Source organism: Haliotis cracherodii, unplaced genomic scaffold (assembly GCF_022045235.1).
Source record: "Haliotis cracherodii isolate W230 unplaced genomic scaffold, xgHalCrac1.p SCAF_16, whole genome shotgun sequence".
In the NCBI taxonomy this organism is placed as follows: domain Eukaryota; kingdom Metazoa; phylum Mollusca; class Gastropoda; order Lepetellida; family Haliotidae; genus Haliotis; species Haliotis cracherodii.
In genome coordinates this window covers 16,777,534-16,800,741 of record NW_027266271.1, presented here as the reverse complement: position 1 = coordinate 16,800,741, position 23,208 = coordinate 16,777,534, and the positions used below count along the sequence as shown (strand labels likewise).

The following is a 23,208-nucleotide window of genomic DNA, read 5'->3' as shown; positions in this document are numbered from 1 at the left end:
CTCGTGGATAGAGCGTCTGCCCGGAGTGTGGAAGGTCGGTGGTTCGATCCCCGACAGTGTCCAACCCAAAACTTGTCTTGAGAGGCGGTGGTCGGGTGGTCAGGCTCGCTGACTTGGTTGCTGCATATCATCGAGCTTAGTTGCGTGGATCAATGCTCATGGTGTCAATCACTGGATTGTATGGTCCAGACTCGATTATTTGCAGACTGCCGTCATATAGCTGGAATATTGCACTGTGAGCAACGCCCCGTTTTATCGGGTATGACAGCCTCTGTGGTCTAGTGGTAGAGCGTCCGATCCGACAACATGAACGTCGGAGATATTGTCACGCAACACAAATACATTGCCTGTATATAGTTTACTAGCGTTGTTGGTGTTATTCATGGAATTGATTTCATTGATCGTCTTAAGGGAAGTAACTCTCAGCTGGCACTGTCAGCAATACATCAGGGACACTCCATTACGCCCAGCGTGCTTCATAGTTCTGGCTACACGATACTGAATGGAACACAAGGGCACGTGTTGTATAATTTGTATTGAGCTCTGAAGAGTATTTACGCCCAAATGTGGATGTTATGCTTGGCTTGTGAAGTATATGTTACTGGCTGATACACATATAGTGTTAGGGGACACGGGTGGCCAAGTCGTCTAAAGCGCCGCGATTCGCTGTGCAGAATTACGTCACACCGTAGTGGTAAACGTCTCACACCTGCATCACTTCAGGCTTTCCTACCACATTAAGCTGACACGATATAACTGGAATACAGTTAAAAGCGGCGTTAAACCCAACTCATTCACATACAGTGTTAGTTTTCCTTTCACTTTCGATTCCAAGAAATGAAATGGGATAGACTTCCCCGAACTACAGGGGATTCCCCTCCTGTCCAAATCAAAGCCGTTGTCAAGGGGGGTGTTTGTCTGCTTGACAATAGCTGATCCTTACGATCACAACGAGATCCACTCTTACATAACAGTACACCATGTAAAAGCACACAGGTAAGTTTTCATTTCATGGTTAAGCTTCCAGTGAGAAATATCGTCCTTTCACAAATACCATTAAACTAAATGTTTTGAGAATGTTCATTGACTAGGTCCTTGGTCAAACGTTTAGGACTTATATCTTGTCATTGGCAAGTGCTGACACGATTTGGTTTCCTGACGTTATGACTAGTTGTAGATCAATACTTTCTTCTGTTTTCGAACCAAAAATGTCTCCTGACAGGAAGAAAACAAGAAACGTTTTGTGTTAAAGAATACTCTGTAAATAATGAAATAGTGAAAATCAGTATACAGCTAAAATATGACCAATTGTATGTAATGATAAAATGATATTTTTCAAGCATTAAAACACAGTAGGCTTATCATCCCTCTACAAACTTCAAGGAGATTAGACACCTCACCGAGGAAACACGTACACACATGTACACGTGATTGTTTCATTTCTTGGAAAAGGGTAGACTAGTCCATTGGGGTGAAAAGGACTCAACTATTTACAGACCGCCGTCATATAGGTGGAATATTGCTGAGTGCGGTGTTAAACAACAAACAAATGTTCTGTACACATTCCCATAGTCCCTTCTCAAAGTGGACTCGTCCCTGGTCGCTCTGACAATTGTTATCTTATTTTGAACACGATAGCCGTCATACTATGAGAACAGCGTCCCTCCCTCGATAATCACACAACACAGGTATGGGCTCATAGTCCATATATATTGTATGCCCGTGCTTGCCGGAAAAGGCGACTATGCTTGTCGTAAGAGGCGACTAACGCGATCGGGTGGTATGGCTCGCTGACTTGGTTGATGCATGTCATCGATCCCAATTGTGTGGATCGATGCGCATGATTTTAATCTCTGGATTGTCTGGTCCAGACTCGATTGTTTACAGACCGCCGTCATATAGGTGGAACAATGATGAGTGCGGCGTAAAACAACAAACCAACCAACCAATAGATAATAAGAACGCGGAGCTGTGCTCCAGGGTGTCATTGGATAAGAATAAAGCAATAATGAAAACGTGGTAAAAGGTTCACAGCTTTATTACAAGCAGATAATTGTATCAATAGACGACAGTAGCAGGGTTAGAAACTAACAATTTTTTTGTCCACTAGTCCTTTGAATGATAACATATAGCAAAACTCTTAAAATGGGCCAATTTCTACTAGTCCTTAGGATACCTTTACTATTGAGCTGTTTGGTAAGGACTACAGGACTAGTGCCAATTTCTAACGCTGGGTCACACTAAGCGTCAAAGACCCGATTTACACTGGCAATGATCACTGATGAATTAGTGAGCGAGTGAGTCGGGTTTAACGCCGCTTTTAACAGTATTCCAGTTATATCACGGCGTGTCAGCTTAATGTGTGAGGAAAGCCCGAAGTGATGCAGGTCTCAGACGTTTACCACTTCAGTGAAACCCACGAGCACGGGTATGGTGCTGACAAACCTAGAAACATAACTGGGGTGAACCGGGATTCGAACCCACAATCACAGGTTTCTGGCGTGCCCAAGAGACGCAACTCTGCACAGCGAATCGCGGCGCCTTATACTACTGGGCCACCCGTGCCCCCCCACTGATGAATTAAATGAAAGCAAATATACAAGCTGATTAGCTAAGCAACTGTATATAAACAGAGGGCCTATCCCTAAAATAAGTCTCTTGGACCATAAAATAGATGAAAAACGTCTGAATAGCGAACTTGTCTTTTAGACTAATGCCTCACTTATTCACTTTGACTGGGCAAGCAAATACTAAGCATCCAAAATATACAAGGTACTTGACCTACGGAGTATCTAGACTCACAATCATTTAAAAGGTACTTGACCAAAGGAGTAACTTTACTCCAGATGGTTAATAGGTTCTTGGCCTAAACGATACAATCATGGGAAAGTTGGTTATCAACGGATTACTAGAAGAAGCGGCGTATAAAAAAAACTAGCTAATAAGCTTAGCTCAATGCAACCAGAGTAAGTCCCGTAATTACTTACGAACCAAACCTGAGTTTCGATTGACCAACCAGTAGCAAGAAGACCCCTCAACGATCTAGCGGAGCCTGCCGGTAAAGACACATGGTTTTGACAAGGGTTTTAACCCGTGTGCGCGGACGTCTGAGAGGTCAACCTGTCCTAGTCAGCTGGGGAATTGCTATAACCAGTAGACCCATGAAGATGCGGGGTAGAATAGGTCTTCAGCAACCCATGCTTGCCGTAAAAAGCGACTATGTTTGTCGTAAGAGGCGACTAAAGGGATCGGGTGGTCAGGCTCGCTGACTTGGTTGATGCATGTCATCGGTCCCAATTGCGTGGACCGATGCTCATGATATTAATCACCGGATTGTCTGGTCCAGACTCGATTATTTAGCTGGAATATTGCTGAGTGCGGCGTTAAACAACAAACCAACAAACCAACCAATAGCTACTGAGAAAATCAAAGTGTGTTTCCTAACATAGGGAAAAGCCGAATAGCACATTAATTAACTATCAAACCAATACGAGATGTAAAAAGTAAGATAAAGCGCTGAACATAAGCTACCCAACAGTACAACTAATGATTTACAAACAAATATGTACAATTACTGAGGTGGCCAAAATAACCATTAATACAAGAGAAATATCTACTAAAAAAAACAAAGTACTCACGGAAATGAAAAAAACCCTGTTTTTCTCAATTTAAAAATCGACACAAAGTGTTACATAGCTGTAAATACGAAATACCAAAACAACTCGAAAAGAACTAGTCTGGATTTGTTAGTTTGATCTCAGTGAACAATACAAAATGTACTTTACAGGAGGTAATTTGTCGGCACTTTCAACATTCAAAAATAAAACTAAGTCCAAATTGACATAGCAGAAAGAGACTATAGGCATTATGCACCTGTTCTCACCTGTCGTCAAGGTGTCATAGGTCACCTTGATCTACTTACACCTGGTTATGCCCTGTTTCACAATAGTCGGTTTTATTCACATTTCTACACACTTTTACGTGTAAAAAGGCATAAAAACATTTGATACGCTGTATTGGTGCCACAGCCCAATTAGTACTAATTTAGTTGTTTGAATATTTACATATTTTGTATATTAACTGCATTTATTTAAGATCTGAGGTCGAAAAAAGTTTTTTTTCATTTCCGTGAGTACTTTTTTTTTTTAGTATCAGATTATTCCTCTACTGCGAGAAGATCAATGTTACTAAAACATCTTCCATTCACGAATAAGGTCACAAACATACGAGACAACATGTATCAAATATATACATGTTAAAAGAGTGTGATTAAACCGCTTGAGAATGAAATGTACGGGTAACTAATAGGCCAACAATGAATGCGAAGACACTGGATAACGACCACAGCCGGAATTTGCCGATTCGTGACGGAAGCCTGACCATAAAGAGAGAGTGTAGCGAACACAAGACCGTGACTCGACTGGTTTTAAATATAGATTAAGTGTCCATAGTTTTACGATCCAACAGCATCAACACGGTGACAACATCAACACGACGGCAATCTATTTCTTCCTCAAAATAAATTTACAAAAACTGTTTTAACGCGTCATTTGAACTTTATGTTGGAGGAAAGCCCGTATTACTGCAGGTCTAGACATTCCATGTTCATGTGATAAACACATTGAGTGACCTTCGTAAAATTAACGCAGCTCTTAGACGTTACATGTTCATGTGATAAACCCATTGAGTGACTTCCGTGTTATTAATGCAGGTCTTTGACGTTACATGTTCATGTGATAAACCCATTGAGTGACTTCCGTGTAATTAATGCAGGTCTTTGGCGTTACATGTTCATGTGAAAACCCATTGAGTGACCTTCGTGTGATTAATGCAGGTCTTTGACGTTACATGTTCATGTGAAAAACCCATTGAGTGACTTCCGTGTAATTAATGCAGGTCTTTGACGTTACATGTTCATGTGAAACACCCTTTGAGTGACTTTGGTATAAGCTCAATGTCACCATGACCTGGTTTGAGTGATGTTGAGTTTTTTTTATGAAATATGCAGTAAAAACGCTGTGACAAAACGGGCATGCTTGATTCCCAGTGCAGATCCATACAGGGTTGTGGTCATCCCAGTGGTCAACCCAGTGGTCAACCTAAACCAACAGTGATGTCACAAGCGGGAATGTTTGTTTTGTTTGCTTGTTGTTTAACGCCGCACTCAACAATATTCCATCTATATGACGGCGGTCTGTCAATAATATAGTCAGGACCAAACAATCCAGTGATTGGCATCATGGGCATCGATCCACGCAATTGGCATACGATGACATACATCAACCAAGTCAGCAAGCCTGACCACCCGACCCCGTTAGTCGCCTCTTACGTCAAGCATAGTCGCCTTTTTACGGCAAGCATGGGTTGCTGCAGACCTACTCTACTCCGGGAATAATTGCATTTCTTATGATTGATACATGTACATTAAGCCACACTAATTAAACTTCATTTGCGTATTCAGCTCCATGGCGAGTGCATAGTCCACTAATGGATTTGTTCCCCGTGTGTGTGGTGTGCAGAACCGCCTTCAGGTACATAGGACCACAGCCACACCTGCTTCCCTGTCTACATCCTGTATGCGAGTACTGTCTTGAATCAACAGTAATAACAACTCTGACTTGCTCTGCCTGTATGGCAAGTCACGACCGGGATGGTACGAACTTTCCCCTGGACGAGATCGTCCTAGCGGAGGTGTTCCATGAGACGGCCAAGCATCACCCCGAATCCATTCTGTGCAGCAATAAAGAGGACGGGAAACAGGCTGTGTGTTGGTGTGAGGGGTGTGGCAACTTCCTCTGTGAACACTGCGAGAGGTCTCACAGAGAGGTCAAAGCAGCCAGACACCACAAGATGCAGCTCATATCCGATCTATCAGTCACAGGAACAGGATCACAAACTGAGTGTGAGGAACACGGTCAGCAACTTGATATCTATGATAACGACTGCGACTGTTTCATATGTCCCCAATGTTTCTACGAAGACCACGTCGGCCACTGTACCACTCATGCCGACACATTCCTGGCAGATCAAAAGGAACATCTGAGCAATCACAGGAAATCCATTTCTGATAAGATGGAAAACATAGCAATGGCAAACATGAACGTCGATAAGCAAGAAAAAGTTATTGAACAAAAAGCTACGTCCCTTCGAGAAATCATGAAGCACACTTTCTCCGATTTGAGAACTGTGCTAGATCAGCGAGAGAAGGAGATGCTTGTCGAGTTGGATCACCTTCTGGACTCCATGAGGAACATCAATGACAGCCGACGTCCTGTCCTGAAGTCATCAGAGACCATTTGTCAGTCACTCCTTGACTACATCAACAAGACTCTCCTCTATGCCTCACCTTCCCACCTCCACAAACTGAAGAGTTCCATCACGCAGGCGTGTGAGTCTTGTGAACGAGATGAAGTTCCAAACGTTCACAGACTCGAGTCGTCTGTTGTCTTCTCAAAGCAGAGCCTGCGCGATTTGATGTCGTCAGTTTCATCTTTTGGGAGCTTCTTGATTCCAATAAGAGAGGATGATCAAGTGGATGAATTTACCCCCCTTGATTCAGGTATTTGTTTACAACCTGGTACTTTGTTCATGTTCAGGAACTAATCCCCGAATTTGACTGAGGGTAAACTAACAGTACAAAAATTAGTCATATACTTTTTGCTTTTTCGTCATGTTTGTTAGCAGTGCATTTGGTGACTGAATTTTGACTAAAAGCTGAAGGTCTTTCTTTCCTACTTAGAGGCGTTGGGTATTACAGAACAAGCTTTTTTGGCGGAACATGAATTGTACAATTGACTCTGCCTCTTGGAGAGATTGTTATGATTATAGTAAGGGATTTATCACTTTTATTAATCCATTTCCTCACAGTATGACTTTGCTGATGTTCTAATCATGAACGGGTATTTACTTTATTCAGCGTGTTAATATAGCACAGCCTGGCAAAGATGAATGACACTGACTCTTCTTTGTCTTTCTGCAGTTTGTGAGAGGACACTCAAGTCAACTATTGCAAAACTTCAAACACAAAGGAAAGACGCAGAAGAGGTACATTTGCAAATGTTTTCACAAAACTTGTTTCTGGTCATATATATAATATTTCATGATCTTAGGAAATGACACACTTGACTGATTATATTATTTTTGTACTCAGCCTCGCCTGATAAGTTTTCGGGGTGGAGAATACAATGTTTTTGGTTTATGGACCATTGACAGAATAACGTTCTAATTAATAGGCAAGTGTATTTGAGAAAGTCAGCGGTTAGGTAACAATATCATATCAAATACAAAGTGTGAACGTGACCAGTATATACTCAATGGGTATTGACAAATACGGAACTTCTTCTTGATTTGTTGGAAAAGACGAATTATTCATGTTTTAACATGTACATTGTCACAGTGTTGTTTTTCTGTAGCAAATAGAAGCACTGAGAGGCGACATGAAGCAGCTCAGGGGGGAAATAAGCCGATTGCGCAGGACTATTGTCAGTTTAGACAATAAAGGTAATTATTTAAGATGTTGGTCATGCAGGCTCGCTGACTTGGTTGGCGCATGGCATCGTGTCCCAATTGCGTGGATCGATGCTCATGCTGCCAATCACTGGATTGTGTTGTCCAGACTCAAATGTTTTACAGACCGCCGTCATATAGCTGTAAAATTGAGTGTAGCGTTAAACAACAAACCAACCAAATTTAAATGTGTTACCTAAAATGATGTCTGTTTCAATTCTCTATTTGGCCTGTACTATATGTTGCCGTGTTTGTTGAGGTGGTTTGCCTTTCCATGTGATTGTGACGGGTGCCACCGGTGGGACAGGATACGCTAACCTTTTAATACACATGATATCATCACTACTGTCGAACCTCGTTGTGTCGAACTCGTTGGGACCTGGAAAAAGTTCAAGTTTTCCAGGGTTCGAGATATCAGGAGAATGCTTAATTTGGATACTTGGGACTCCCAAATGAGTTCGATACAACCGGGAATTCGACACATCCAAGTTCGACACAACGAGGTTCGGCTGTATTTGTTTTTGATTCATAAACACATCCTATGATATAACCGAAATCGTAAATCTTTGTTTTAGCATAGATTTCGTTTTATTATGCCTATATTCTGTTACTTTTCTCTAATAGATGGTATTACATGATATATTTTGGAATCCTTGGGGATTTTGGTTAAAAAAAACGCATAAAATTTATCATCACCTTACACTTGATGACTCAGTTACATACCCGTGAAGATCCGACGTAGAATAGGTCTTCAGCAATCCATGCCGTAAAAAGCGACTGTGTTTGTAGTAAGAGGCGACTAACGGGAACGGGTGGTCAGGCTTGCTGACTTGATGCATGTCATCGATCCCAATTGCGTGGATCGATGCTCATGATATTGATCACAGGATTGTCTGGTCCAGACTCGACTATTTACAGACCGCTGTCATATAGCCGGGATATTGCTGAGTGCGGCGTTAAACAACAAACAAACAAACACATAATATAGTTACAATGTTCCCATTCATGTTATTTCTACGAAAAGAATACTATGGTAATTGTTGTCCAGCCCTCAATGGCGCATAGCCATAGACAGGTCGCACGATGGATGATATGGTTGTCGAAAACACGATGATTTTACAGGGAGATAATGCCACACATTTGATCATTAAGATTTTCAGAAGATAACTCCATTTTCCGTTCTAGTGATACACTGGGTTGAATCAGCAAAGAATCCCGTTCAACCAGTGGTTTGATATTCAGTGGACAACCATTTTGTTTTCAGCACTCAACGGCATCACGTGCCTGCATGTGCTCGAGAGCAGCCAGGACAGTACCATTGCTATCGAATGTAAGAATATCTATGATGTTATATGTTCAATGAGGTAGTTTTAAAGCCGTATTTCGGGCCGGCGGGGTAGTCTAGTGGTTAAAGTGTTCGCTCGTCACGCCTGAGATCCGGGTTCGATTCTACACATGGGTACAATGTGTGAAGCCCATTTCTGGTTTCCCCCCGTGACATTTCTGAAATATTGCTAAAAGCGGCGTAAAACCCTGTCGTGTCTGATTAATTTGAGAAGAAAGCCCAAAGTTAAGTATGTCGTAGACTTTTCAATAATTGTAAACCCACTGGAACTGGCATGGTGCTAGCAAACCAAGTATGATTGATTCGAACCCACAACCAGGTAACTCCCTACGGCGGATGCAGATATGTGCTACTGGGACTCCCATGTCATCTGATACACAGCATTTGTTATAAGTCTGGAGCCATCCATCTCTATGTATTTGTAGGATGGACTTATTTTCACATTTGTGATTCCATTCCATTCTGGAATGAATGCAAGATACATGGTTATTCGATATTTGTAACTATATTAAAAACATCTAAGAAGTAGTGAGATGGACCCGTCAAGAGCCGGGGTAGAATAGGTCTTCAGCAACCCATGCTTGCCGTAAAAGGTGACTATGCTTGTCGTAAGAGGCGACTAACGGGATCAGGTGGTCAGGCTCGGTGACTTGGTTGATGCATGTCATCGGTCCCAAATGCGTGGATCGATGCCCATGATATCAATCACTGGATTGTCTGGTCCAGACTCGATTATTTACAGACCGCCGGCATATAGCTGGAATATTGCTGAGTGCGGCGTTAAACAACAAAGAAACAAAGTGAGATGTCATTGACTATAGATGAACATTAAAGTACGTTTAGGATGAGGACTTATATTTGATGAATATTATTTGCAACAATGAAACAGTGTCAACGAATAATTCTTCTGTATTTCTCACATGCAGGCCCAAATATGGTGTTTGACTCAGAGAGGGTTAACCTGCAGGTGGTACACATCGATAACCAGATCCTCATCAACAGGAGAAACTGGTCATTCATGGGCCGGAGTAGGCAGCCGATGTGGAAGAAATACAGTGGTACCAGCAGCACCTCCCCACTGCCCTCTAGCGGCCTGGTATACTGGGAGGTGGAGGCGGATGTGGAACTGGACAAGCCACTGGGTGGAGGGAGCCTTGTGCTGGAGGTCGGCCTGTGTGGAGAGGAGGTCATGGACAGTTCAGCCAATTTAATTGGCCAGCCATCCTCGTCTAGTCTCCTGATTAGCGTCGGCGACAATAGCGATACCATTGAAATGTATATTACAGTTAGTGGACATATTTTAGCCTTTAAAGATGACGTGTTTGACAATGATGGGGACACACTGGTCAAACTAAAGTACGGAGTTCTCATTGACATTGATGAAATGAAAATATGCTACATCGACAACACCCAACGGGAGATTTTGGGATGCGGACATTTGGACAAGATGAGTTCTGGTACTGAACTTTGGCCGATATTTGGGGTTTATGATGGGCCCAGGAGAGTTGCCATGGAGCTTGTGAGTGGCCAGGAGGTAATGATGGAGGTCTGGAAGAAGGAGCTTCTCCAGAGAGCTTCCGGTCAGTGATACGACGAAACTGTTGTTCAACTCGTGATGGTCATGTTGACACCTTCACATAACAACTGTAGCAGACTATGTACATCGACTTCCAAAGTGTTTCGAGTCAGTTGAAACAAACGTCCATTTTATGTAAATAATGACCAGTCACTGTGACGATCCGGGGTAGAATAGGTCTTCAGCAACCCATGCTTGCCGTAAAAGGCGACTATGCTTGTCGTAAGAGGCGACTAACGGGATCGGGTGGTCAGACTCGCTGACTTGGTTTATGCGTGTCATCGATTCCAAATGCGTGGATCGATGCTCATGATATCAATCACCGGATTGTCTGGTCCAGACTCGATTATTTACAGACCGCCGTCATATAGCTGGAATATTGCTGAGTGCCGCGTTAAACAACAAACAAACAAACAAGCAAAAGTTTTTTATGAAATGGATGACCAGTCTTTTTTCATGTCATTATCTTTCCCTTGCAGATATGACGGTGGTTTCCGATATGAAAATAATGTTACAATTATTGACGTGTATAAAGCTAGATTAGATTGTATTATAGTAACAACACGTGATGTTCTATAGAAATCTGTAAATGAATATTGTATACACTAAAGCTTTATATTCCCATCATAGGGATGAGTACAGAAACGTATTATTGTGATACCCAGTTAATACTGTCTGGGGAACCAGGTAAGAATAGGTCCACATTACTATTGTCTGTCGTAAATGGGCGACTAAATGGATTGGACAGTCAGGCTCGATGTCTGTTTGAGTACCATCCCGCGAAGATCCGGGGTAGACTAGGTCTTCAGCAACCCATGCTTGCCGTAAAAGGCGACTATGCTTGTCTTAAGAGGGGACTAACGGGATCGGGTGGTCAGGCTCTCTGACTTGGTTGATGCATGTGTTCGTATCCCAAATGCGTGGATCGATGCTCATGATGACAATCACTGGATTTTCTGGTCCAGACTCGATTATTTACAGACCGCCGTGATATAGCTGGAATATTGCTGAGTGCTGCGTTAAACAACAAACAAACAAACAACCAACCAAACAAACCATTGTGCCCGACGATGTGTGAGGCTGCTCAATATAATAACCACTGGTATGTATGCCTGACCGTCCGTCCAAAAATTTGATTATAATAATTCCATTTATGATGCGCCATTCCATACCCCGGTCAATGGATCAGTGTGCATTCGATTTTCATTCTCAGCTCCCAGGGGAGTATACAACCTAAGCTGCCTGCGAGGCACTAGAAGGGTAACAGTCACATTACCATCTCATCTCAACTCTGTTTTTTTTCACCAAAATAATATTCTAATAAGAGCTCCCTATTTCTAATTTTGAGAGCGCCCAGGGCGCTTATTACATCGAATACGGTAATTCTTTTAACAAAATAGTTGTTGGAATATGTGCACAGGTTGATAACGGTATCTCTAACATAAAGCATAATGCTGATGCATGATAGTGTTGATATATGCCGTGTATCTACGACCTCGTGTAGATGTTTGCTGGCCATGCGATGTATATATTACCATCCGCTTCAGCCTCCAAGACATGGTATCAATAAAGCCTTGAATACCTTGAAGTTAGTCCTGCACCATGACTGTGGAATTTATGTTTTATAGGTATTTTCTTTTACTAAAAGCCAAGGCAAGTCTAGATCAAACTAACCAAGTCTAGTTTGCTTGATACCACATCAGAAGAGGAAAGGTTCTTTCGAAGAAATTTTTTTTTTCAAAGACATGTTTTCATTTACTAAGTGTTAGTCTACCTTGAAGTATATGTGCATTAATTTCTCTTGATTTACAATAAACGCTACATGGTATCTATTTGCTTTCAGTGAGATACATACGATTTGTTTTGGGTTGGTTCTTCTTTTCCTTATTTCGAAACTGTTCATGGAAAACATAATCGAGTTTGTTTATAGATTAGCTAGCTGTGAAAAAGTATTAACAGTTTGAGAAAACAAGCATGTTCAGCTACTGAATAAAACGAAGGGTAAACGAAAATTAAGAACGAACAATTGTTCGCCACTACAAAGAGCTATGTTTTATTTCCCACATGGGTCTAGTCTGTGAAGCTAATGGTCGGTATCACCGCTTTGATATGGTTGAATTACGCCCGTGACGTAACAAGTACTCTCACCATAAAAGTTATTTATTTTGTACGCGTTGACACATTTGGATTTTACAACGCTTCGTTTACTACAGCCGTTTATACGATCTCTATAATAAGGGAGGTAACTCTAATAATCTAGCGCACTGTCCACGTCGACGCTGTCATGTCGCCAGATGATCTGCTGCTGTGTGGGTAGACCTCCCTGGAGCTGCTGTACAGGTAATAGGAATGACATTTTCCTGGTGTATGACGTACAAATATCATATTCTGTACTCACTGAAATACTGTCAGAGAAAATGTATGTCTATACATACCTTGTTTCGTTAAAACCCTTTGTCCTCCTCTCGCTTTCGATTCCGAGAAATAGCAATTAACCACAGACAGTTAGGCTTGCGACCTGTTACGTCGATGTAGCCCTCCCTGTATTCCGTGATACTATAGCCCTCCTGATACATTGCTGCTTACTGAATCACTGCATGGATTATAGTCTTTACACAGCGGATACATCACACAGTCTGGACCAGACGATCCAGTGATTGACAGCATGAGCGTCAGCGAGCCTGACCACCCGATCCCGTTAGTCGCCTTTTACGACTGTGTCTGTCGTAAAAAGGCGACTAACGAGATCGGGTGGTCAGGCTCGCTAACTTGGTTGATGCATGTCATCGATCCTATTTGGGTGGATCGATGCTCATGATGTCAATCACTGGATTATCTGGTCCAGACTCGATTATTTACAGACCGCCATCATATAGGTGGAATATTGCTGAGTGCGGCGTAAAACAACAAATCAACCAACCACACAAGACAAGACCGCGCCCAAACACGACAAACATCAACCAAGCCCCTGCAGGTATTGAAATGACCCGCTCAACTGCAGTTAAACAGAATATGTTATGTCACTTTACGTGTCATTGCAACAAACTGCAATATGACGGTGGCCTGTAAATATAGAGTCTGGACCAGATTGACGTCATGAGCATTGATCCACGCATAAGCAACGGATTTTCCCTGTTACTTGGTGCGTCATAGCCAGTGTACACATCCTTTAATATGACTTTTTAAAAATGTATATATGGTACTTAATTCAAGTTATTTTTGCATGAATATTCCCCTAATTAAGTTATTCTGTTTGTTTAACATCCTTCTGCTTTTTGTGAGTTTCTTTCTCAATCTAAGGACTGGAACCATGACCCAGGATTGACAGGTAAGACAAGAACTTTAGATCATGAAAAGAGACATCAATGAAAATATTGCATAATACAACAAAACAGATATATTCCATAATGAGGTAGCATGGGTATTGATGCACACAATAACTGTGTACAACGGTTGTTATAAACTAGCGCGAAGGAAATATTTGTGTTGAAGTCATAACAGCCGCAATTTCCGAACAGCTGATCACCCGCAGCGTGTGTGAACAATGGAGATGGAACAACCTAACACTGAGCATAAAATTGGCAGAAACCAACAGCTCAGACAATTGTTAATAAATTCGTATTTTGATGTTGAAGGTATTTCCGTAGATGTGATTGGTGTATTTGCTGCCCATTAGACCCGTTCATTATTCAACAAACTTTTATACAAAGTATAAACTTCATCTTTTGACGACTTTTGACCGGAACTACTTTTCATGGGGAATCCCCGAGATGAACATTTCTCTGCTGTCTCGTTCCCCTGGTTACCGCGGTCTATATTGGACAATATATTACCATTCCTTTTTTACATAATGTTTCATAAATACACTTATTTACATATTAACCAATGGATGCGAGAGGGGCATATATATCACATGTTGAAGACGAAACAAAATTACGTTCACAAATACACTGGAAGTTTTTTTCAATTCTGTGGATTCTATGTTCTGGATATCATCCACTGAAAATGATCTCTGAAAATCTGGAACTTCGTAAATCACGCATGACTAAATCACGCATAACTAAATCACCATTTCGCAGTTATTTTGTGTATGTTTTGAAATCAAAATATAGGGTATTTATTTTGAGAATTGCATTTCAAATAAAGCATATTATCAGTGTGCTAATCAGGGGTATTTGTTTTTTTTTAATCAAATCACCTGTGATCCTTTGAAATGTCACCGACAACTCTAGAATCGATTAGAATGATTTGGAAAATATGTAAACAAAAAAGCCGAAGTGAATTTTCCGCCATATTGGATAGCGTTAACAAAATCCCGTTTCACGTATGCCTTACGCAATGTTTGGCCCCTACTCTATGAAGGTTCATACTTCAATGAACACAAAGTAGAAGTCAATTCTTTTCAACCTGGTCTCTTCAAGCCATGATTTAGTGCCGCATCAGGGGTCTTGGCATTGAGGCAACACCAGTGGCTTTAAACCAGTAACGATATATCATACTACCGCTCTCGAGGGCTACGGTGTCATAACCCGGCAGTTTGGTCTAGAGAGCTATTATTTACTGAAAGTTAATCCTACCCAACTGCCAATTGTATAATACAAGGTGATACAACATGTACACAGGACGAATAATCCGCTCACTTGTATATATAAACAGTTAACACGTTTATCGCTTTAGAAATACATAAGATGCACCTAATATACAATTAGACTATCTCAAATTTCAGTGAGTGAGTGAGTATGGTTTTACGCCGCTTTTAGAAATTTTCCAGCAATATCACGGCGGAGGACACCAGAAATGGGCTTCACCCATTGTACCCATGTCAGGAATCGAACCCGGGTCTTCGGCATTACGAGATAACGCTTTAACCAGTAGGCTACCCGACCGCCCCTTCAAATTTCAAAACACAGCAGGTTTATCCGCATTCTACCATGACGACTAGAGTTTGAAAACACTGCTCTCTTGGAAGGTTAGAGCAAACGGTGAGCAATCTTAGAACACTGCTCTCTTGGAAGGTTACAGCAAACGATGAGCAGTCTTAGAACACTGCTCTCTTGGAAGGTTACAGCAAACGGTGAGCAATCTTAGAACACTGCTCTCTTGGAAGGTTACAGCAAACGATGAGCAGTCTTAGAACACTGCTCTCTTGGAAGGTTACAGCAAACGATGAGCAGTCTTAGAACACTGCTCTCTCGGAAGGTTATAGCAAACGGTGAGCAATCTTAGAACACTGCTCTCTTGGAAGGTTACAGCAAACGGTGAGCAATCTTAGAACATACCATTATGTATGCCATTCTGTGGAGAATGGAAATTTGTTTATTTTACGTGGAAACATCTTCTCGAGACAAGGGAGTTAACTGACTATAAAGTTCAGTTTCCACCCCTGCCGAACTAGGCTGTTATTATGCCGAACTAGGCTGTTATATTTTGGCTGGACTAACGAGGCTACGCATAGTCTAATCGCGTAGCAAAATCTACAACCGGTTCGTAAACTACTGCGCAGATTTCAGTCGATTGCAGGATTTACGAATGTGCATGTGCACCGCCAACTCGTTGTCAACAGATATTTTCAAAATCTTTTCATGTTTTTAATCAAGATGCTCACGTGATTTGATGTACTTCTCGAAGTAAGACCCGTTTTATTACAGTACAGATCTCGATTATCAAACAGATCGTCTTGACTGGGCTCCGCCATTTTGTTTGAAGCAAATGCAAGTGATATGAGAGGTGGAATCTGATTTGTCAGTATGAAGGACATAGAAGGGACATAACTCTTAATAGCCACTGGTGGCGCTACGATCGCTACCAGAGACGAGACCTGGAACTTACACCATAATCGCGACATGGCAAACATTATAAGTAGCAGTAAGTTCGATGTTTTGCCACACTCGTATGGAAGGAGTACGTTGTGCAAATTATGTGAGCTGCAGGTGTGACCGGTAGGAAAGGGTAAGCATGCCCTGTCACACCTACCTGTCACACCTGGTGTTATCACTGTGTTTACAGTTGTCGATTCATATAATGTTCCCCATTTTGCATTTGACATTTTATTTACGATTGGTCGCAATGAAAGAACATTTCTCTTCAGAATGGACCCTATCCCCGTGTGTGTGGTGTGCAGAACCGCCTTCAGGTACAGAGGACCACAGCCACACCTGCTTCCCTGTCTACATGCTGTATGCCAGGACTGTCTCAAGTCGCCTGAAGTCACAGCTCTGGACTGCTCTGTCTGCTCGAAGAGTTATGACATATGTGATACCGATAGGCAGTTCCCCGTTGATGAGGTTGTCCTTGCTGAGGTCCTCCACCTGACCTCCAAACACCGACCAGCAGAGTTCCTGTGTACCAATGATGAGGATGGGAACCAGGCTGTGTGTTGGTGCAGGGAGTGTGGGGACTTCCTCTGTGAACACTGCCAGGTGTCTCACTCAAAGATAAAAGCAACCAAGAACCACACGGTTCAATGGATGTCTGATATATCCCAGACAACCAAAAGATCACAACCTTTGTGTGAAAAACACAACCAACGAATGGACATCTACGACAATGATTGTGACTGTTTCATTTGTCCACGATGTTTTTACTATGACCATTCCAGTCACACAACCAAGAAAGCTGATGAACTTCTGAAGAAGGAAGAAGATAATCTGAATGAGAACTTGAAGTCTTTATCAACAAAACAGGAAGAAATAGTTCGATCGTCAGACAAGGTAAATGAGCAAACTGAGAGTATTGGAAGGAAAGCTACATCCCTCCGAGAAACTGTTCAGCACACCTTTGCACAATTAAAAGCTTTGATAGATCAGCGAGAGAAGGAAGTTCTTGTGGAGCTAGATCAGCTTCTGGACTCCATGAGGAACATCAATGACAGTCGACGTCCATCCCTGAAGTCAACGGAAACCAGTTGTCTGACAGTCATTGACTACATCAACAAGACTCTCCTCTATGCCTCACCATCCGACCTCCACAAACTGAAGAGTTCCATCGCACAGGCGTTTGAGTCTTGTGTGGGTGTTGACATTCCCACCGTTCACAAGTATGAATCGTCGGTGGCGTTCTCAAAGCAAGAAATGCAACATTTGAAATCATTAGTTTCATCATTCGGAAGTTTCATGGTTCCTGATGGCAATGGTGAAGAGGTTCCTGAGTTTACCCCGGTTTGTTTAGGTTAGTGATACATGCTTTGAAGTCGACCATCAGCTAGAATTTAACTGCTTCCTATTCCTATTTCCTATTTTCGATTACAGAAAATAACAAGTACCCCGTGTCGATCAAGATAACTTAAATTATTAGATAGCTCGAATATTTAACATAGCAACTATTGAAAACTAAAGTAGTTTGAAAGTTAGTGTAGTTTTTGAACACATGTTTCATGCTGTTACCAATCCAGTAATTTCACTGGAATTACCATAATGTCATAGTTATGAAATTAATACGCCAATATTACTAGAAATGCAATTTATCTCTTCTTATAGCCACAAATACATCCATTGTAATGGTAGTAAGATAGTGAAAAACGAAACTTTGTCTGTGATGAACACTCAAGTCTCAAATTTGTATCTCAAAGTACAAATATATGTTAAGTGGTTGTAATTGTTATCAGCTGTTCTATACGTAGATAAAGAACAATTATGCTGTATTAAAAAAAACACAGCAAAATATATTTTTTATTAACAGCTCGTCAGATAAACCTTGAATCAACCATAGCTGAACTACAAACACAGAATACAGAAGCAGCAAAGGTAAACTGAACAAGCTCGGTATTAGGCAAAGGCAACTTTCAAGCTAGGTATTGTGAATATTGAAACGTTCACGTTCATCAAAGGAAAAAAGGATGGTCTTAGACTAATTCGGATTTCCGTCTAGTACCTGTTCAAGGATGTGTTGCTAAGGGTTTGAATACAAGTGATGGAACCAGTGGTGATCTATGGTGGTGATGTTTGGGTTGTCCCAACAATCTGCTGTATTTCACCAAGATGTGTCTGTGTCATCCTTAGCGTCTTCCTACAATTGTATACGTACATGGGCTGATTGAATGTTAAATAGCTCGTCACCCAACGTGTTAAAGAGTGTTTAACCCAAGTAACTCCTTATTTTGCAACTATTAGAAGTTTTGTGACCTAAATGAATATACATTTTCAACAGGAAATTACAACTCTCAAATCCATGGTTTCAAACGGCAAAGTTCTGGTCAAGGAACTCGGGGCAGATGTGTCTAGGCTGAAACAGTTTGTTATTCAGTTGGATCCTGATGGTGAGATATTTTCTATTCCAGTTTTTAAGCGTCTTTGTTTGTTTATGCTCCAGCAATGTATTGGCTATGTAACTAATCGAATCCCGACAATCCAGTGATTGATATTACGCCGTCGCATGCAATCAGCCAAGACACTAAGGTACCAGGCGGCCAGCCCTAACCCGGAATCCCAAAGAGAGTCATCGGAATGTAGCATTCTAAGGGAACTGTCTTTAAGTTGTCAAATTTCTTGAGCGTCTAAAACACATCTTCTTTAATCATCTCCTCACACGTGTTAAATATTGATTCCTTGCCTGGCGGTCAATTGAGAAGTTGAGCATGTTTCCAAACTCTCACTCTCGCCATGCTCATGTTGATAACACCAACATACCTAACCCCCATTTCTTTTCCTCTACAACAAACATCTCTATATCAGAAACAAATTGCAATTACTTCTGGTGATCTTTATGTTTCTGTCTACCGGAAAAAGGTGGCAACCTTTCAATCTAAAAGAGAAAACTTTCACTATTACTCAAATCATTAAACCCTTTTATTTTGTTCTTTGTATTGTAAGTGATCAGGCGTTATTATTTGCAGATCCTTAATTTTTCTGTTCATGAAGTCAATCACTGAGACTTTATTTCAGGACAAGAAAAGGACATGTTCCTTCACGTAATCAGTAAATATGTTTCCTTTGGTCAAACCAGAGACAAATCGCTTTAATGTAGTTCAATCAACACCTTGGAATCTATGATATGGTACAGAATACTAGTATGTACGTTGCAAGGTACAAAATATGGTAAAAGACGTTACTCGTTTTCGCCCTGCCTAGATCTTGACATTAAGGGGTTAACAATGACTGGTTGGCTCGGAGCCAGTGTACTGTCTGAGTGTTTCTTTTTGTTAAAACAGACCTCATGTTATTTTCGGTGGGCTAGCACGGTATGACCGATAATAACACTAACTAGTACAAGTAACTATAGAGGTACGTACGCACGCACATGTACACACACGTGCATTCACGTCGCTATAATTAAATGCAACAATCTTGAACGCTACATTATATTCCATTTCACCTCATAAAACTGTGTACGATAATATAATTTTTGGAAGTAAACAATAGCAATGAATATCTGGTATCGGAATAATGATGCTATAATTATTTTAACGGACTGCCAACTTTTGTAGGTTTTTATATATAATCAGGTGTACTACAGAATCAGTGAAAATGTCTTTAGACATCATATCCGTGATAAAATTAAGTTATTATTTTGCATGAAGAGTAAACATTTATAGTTACTTCGGCAATGTTTCAGTAATAACACAACGACCGAAGATGTGTACGTCTAAGACTGTTAAAACAAACACAATTATTTGTAATAGATGTCAAATCTATAAACATGATATTAATTTGTTTCACCCTATGATAGGTCCAACGATGATGTTTGATTCTGACAGAGTAAACCGAAACAGAACACACATCAATGACGAAGGCCTTCTCATCAACTCCACACATCCTAGAGAGAAGGCAGTTCGCGCCAGTGGGAAAATGTTGAAGACCTACTGTGGCACCAGCAGCACCTCCCCACTGCCCTCTAGCGGCCTGGTGTACTGGGAGGTGGAGGCAGATGTGGAGCTGGGCATGCCACTAGGTGATCGGGAACTTGTGTTGGAGATAGGCGTGTGTGAAGAGGAGGTCATGGACAATTCCTTCTATGTCGGCAATCAGCTCAATTCATCAAGTCTCTTTCTTATGGAGCATTTGGGTGTGATTCAGACTGTTTTCAGTAGCAACACACATCCTGACACGCGAATCGACAGAGGCATCGACAATAAGGAAGGGACGATGTTCAAGTTTCGATATGGAATCCTTGTCAATGTAGATGAAAGGAAAGTAACATACATTGGCAATGAATACCAACGCCGTTTGGGATATGGCAGCCTTGGTAATGTGAAGAAGGGGTCTACAATATGGCCACTGTTTGGGGTTTATTGTAGTGCCATGAGAGTTGCATTGAAGTTGGTGTGTGGCCAGGAGGTGCAGATGGACGATTGGAAGAAGGATTTGCTGGTGAAATAAAATTCATTTGAAGGCACACCAAACTAAACCCCAGAGACAATGCTCCAATAATGTGAAACATTTGAGAAAATGTATGCTGGAAAGTTATCAAGCATGTCCATTGAATCTGCGTGCCGATAATGTAACCATGTACCCAATGGAAAAAAGACATTGATAACGTTCTTAGTGTGGGATTCAAAATTCTTGTATGAATTCTTTAGACTAGTCTTGGTAACATATCTGGCTGTTTCCATTCTCAACATAGGTGTACATCAGATTCAAAGGGAAATGTCAAAATGTCGTGTCAACATATTCTTCTGTTGTACCCCTACGCACTTAAAGCTTGAAATCTTATATCACACACTGAATAGGGACAATGTTGGTTTTTCCTTTGTGTGCCTGTGGATTATATGTAGGTCCTCACGTTTTAGCTATCATAGTGAAAATGCTTTGGAACCTCAAATAAATCTATTTGCTTAGTGTATACAGAAATATTATTTAGTGAGTGAGTCAAGATTGTTTTCGGTTCATTGAGGTGTGAATCGAAAAACCGGTGTGCAAACTGTATTATTCCACGAAAACATGCTTTATCTACAATAGCTTAACCAAAAACACTTGTATATATCAAAGGAGACAAAATGACGAGATTGATAAACATTCCAGGTGTAGGAATACATACTGTGTCGTGATTTTTTAATTTATGCCCATAACTTGACATGTCAGTAGCCAATCAACGGATGGTAAGATCAATACAATGTTCAATGGACCTGTCAATCAAGGCAAGAGGCGAGAAGCAGTGTAACACCCAGACTGTAACGATCCAGAACAAATATGTCCGGGAGAAGGTGGCTGTTTCAAATGACATGGTCGGTTACCGGCAGATTCAAACATGAGTTCCCTGAGAACGGGAAGACACAGTGGGAAAAAATGCGGGTTAGAAATGAAACCCGAAGACATGTAAGTTGTGCGACCGAGTCGAGCGGGAACAAAACCGGCGAACGAGCCTGCACGTTTGCTGTTTCCTTTCTTCTTGGCCTTCGGTCTCAAAGGGTTGTTTGGACAATGAACATGCATACACATGAGCAGAAAGGGAATTCCCTCGATTGTGATATTGGAATTCCCCGACATTCCGTAGTGATAAAAGTAGTCCGCGGTGGGCGTGGTTTAACTTTTTACATTCATTGGGAAATGAGTGCTTTAACACGTGACCAATTCAGCTAATCAGAGTGCAGGAATCTCAATAAACACAAGGAAAATTTAATTATATTCTTTCTAATTGCATTTTTGATGTTTGTGACAGAAAATAGCAAATATATAACATCAAACCCAAATGAAAACGAGTCTTGATTATCCGCACAAACAGATTCCATTGGGTGTGAAAGATCGCGATAAGGTTAAGCATGCTCTGTCCAACCGGAAGCAACCGCAAATTGCATAAAAAGTATTTTTTATCGCCTGATGCCGCACAACAGTATTCCGGCCATGCGGTGGCGGTCTGTAAACAAGCCAGACAGGAGAGTGATAGACTAGAAATTTAGCGCATTTACTGATTTTGTTGACACAAAGAAACGGTATGTCAATTTTGAATTCTGTCTGCTATGTAGAAGTGAAGAGATTCTTCTGCTCATAGGTGAAGAAAACATTTAAGGAAAATGTGCGAATGAACAGACAGACATTGAACAATGTGATCGTAAAAAGCCTGAGAGATGCAATATGTTTGTAAAGTGTGTTGTGAGTATTGTGTCTAACTTCACCAAGCAGAGTCCTCGCATAGTTTCGAGTCCCGGGAAGACGACTCCCGGTTAGAAATAGTCTTCAGCAATCCCTGCTTGTCGTAAGAGGCGACTAACGGGATCGGGTGATCAGGCTCGCAGATAGTTGATGCATGTCATCGTATCCCCATTGTGTAGATCGATGCGCATGATGTCAATCACTAGACTGTCCAGTCCAGGTTCGCTTATTTAAAGACCGCAGTCATACAGATGAGATATATGCTGAGTGCTGCATGAAACAAAACACAAAGAAACATAGTCTCGTTGCAATGTTTCTATCGTTGAGCATTATACTGTTGACAGCTGTATTGCTGATATTTCAGATACTATATCCAATTCCCTTTTCTTACTGGGAAACTTGGACCTGGAGGCCTTGATGTCTACAGAAACCTAGAATATTAGCTGGCCATTAGTTACACTTTAATATGGTATCAATGATAAGAGTTGCTTCCCAAAGATTTTGTCTGACACAAGCCTGAATTAATAGACCAATGATATGTCAAGGCAGGGATGTAAGTTAATGGCAGATGGGTGTTCTGCGTCAACGGTTTAAATGATTGTACTGTTTTCTTGAATAGTGTTATTATCAAGGAAGCAGAGTTAAACATATACTTCAAGTTAACACACGGTTAATGTTAACTCGTCATATGGGGCTGCAATAATGCCAATGTGACGTTTGACTTTTAACTCACTCGCTCACTCTGGTCAAGAATATGC

General features: G+C 41.3%; 2 protein-coding genes across 2 annotated transcripts; both read left to right on the top strand.

Moving 5' to 3' along the window:
* The first annotated feature begins 958 nt into the window (after positions 1–958).
* Positions 959–12,197, top strand: LOC139463429 (transcription intermediary factor 1-alpha-like). The gene is made up of 6 exons (XM_071244690.1): positions 959–996; positions 5,462–6,559; positions 6,980–7,044; positions 7,413–7,500; positions 8,771–8,836; positions 9,778–12,197. The coding sequence occupies exons 2-6, from the start codon at positions 5,488–5,490 to the stop codon at positions 10,437–10,439; spliced, it is 1,953 nt and encodes a 650-aa protein (XP_071100791.1). The 5' UTR covers positions 959–996; positions 5,462–5,487; the 3' UTR covers positions 10,440–12,197.
* Positions 12,198–12,698: 501 nt separating this feature from the next.
* Positions 12,699–21,352, top strand: LOC139463596 (E3 ubiquitin-protein ligase TRIM33-like). Its single transcript, XM_071244866.1, has 4 exons — positions 12,699–12,767; positions 16,516–17,584; positions 18,573–18,681; positions 20,091–21,352. Exons 2-4 carry the CDS (start codon positions 16,517–16,519, stop codon positions 20,738–20,740), a joined length of 1,827 nt encoding a protein of 608 aa, XP_071100967.1. The 5' UTR covers positions 12,699–12,767; position 16,516; the 3' UTR covers positions 20,741–21,352.
* Positions 21,353–23,208: the final 1,856 nt, after the last annotated feature.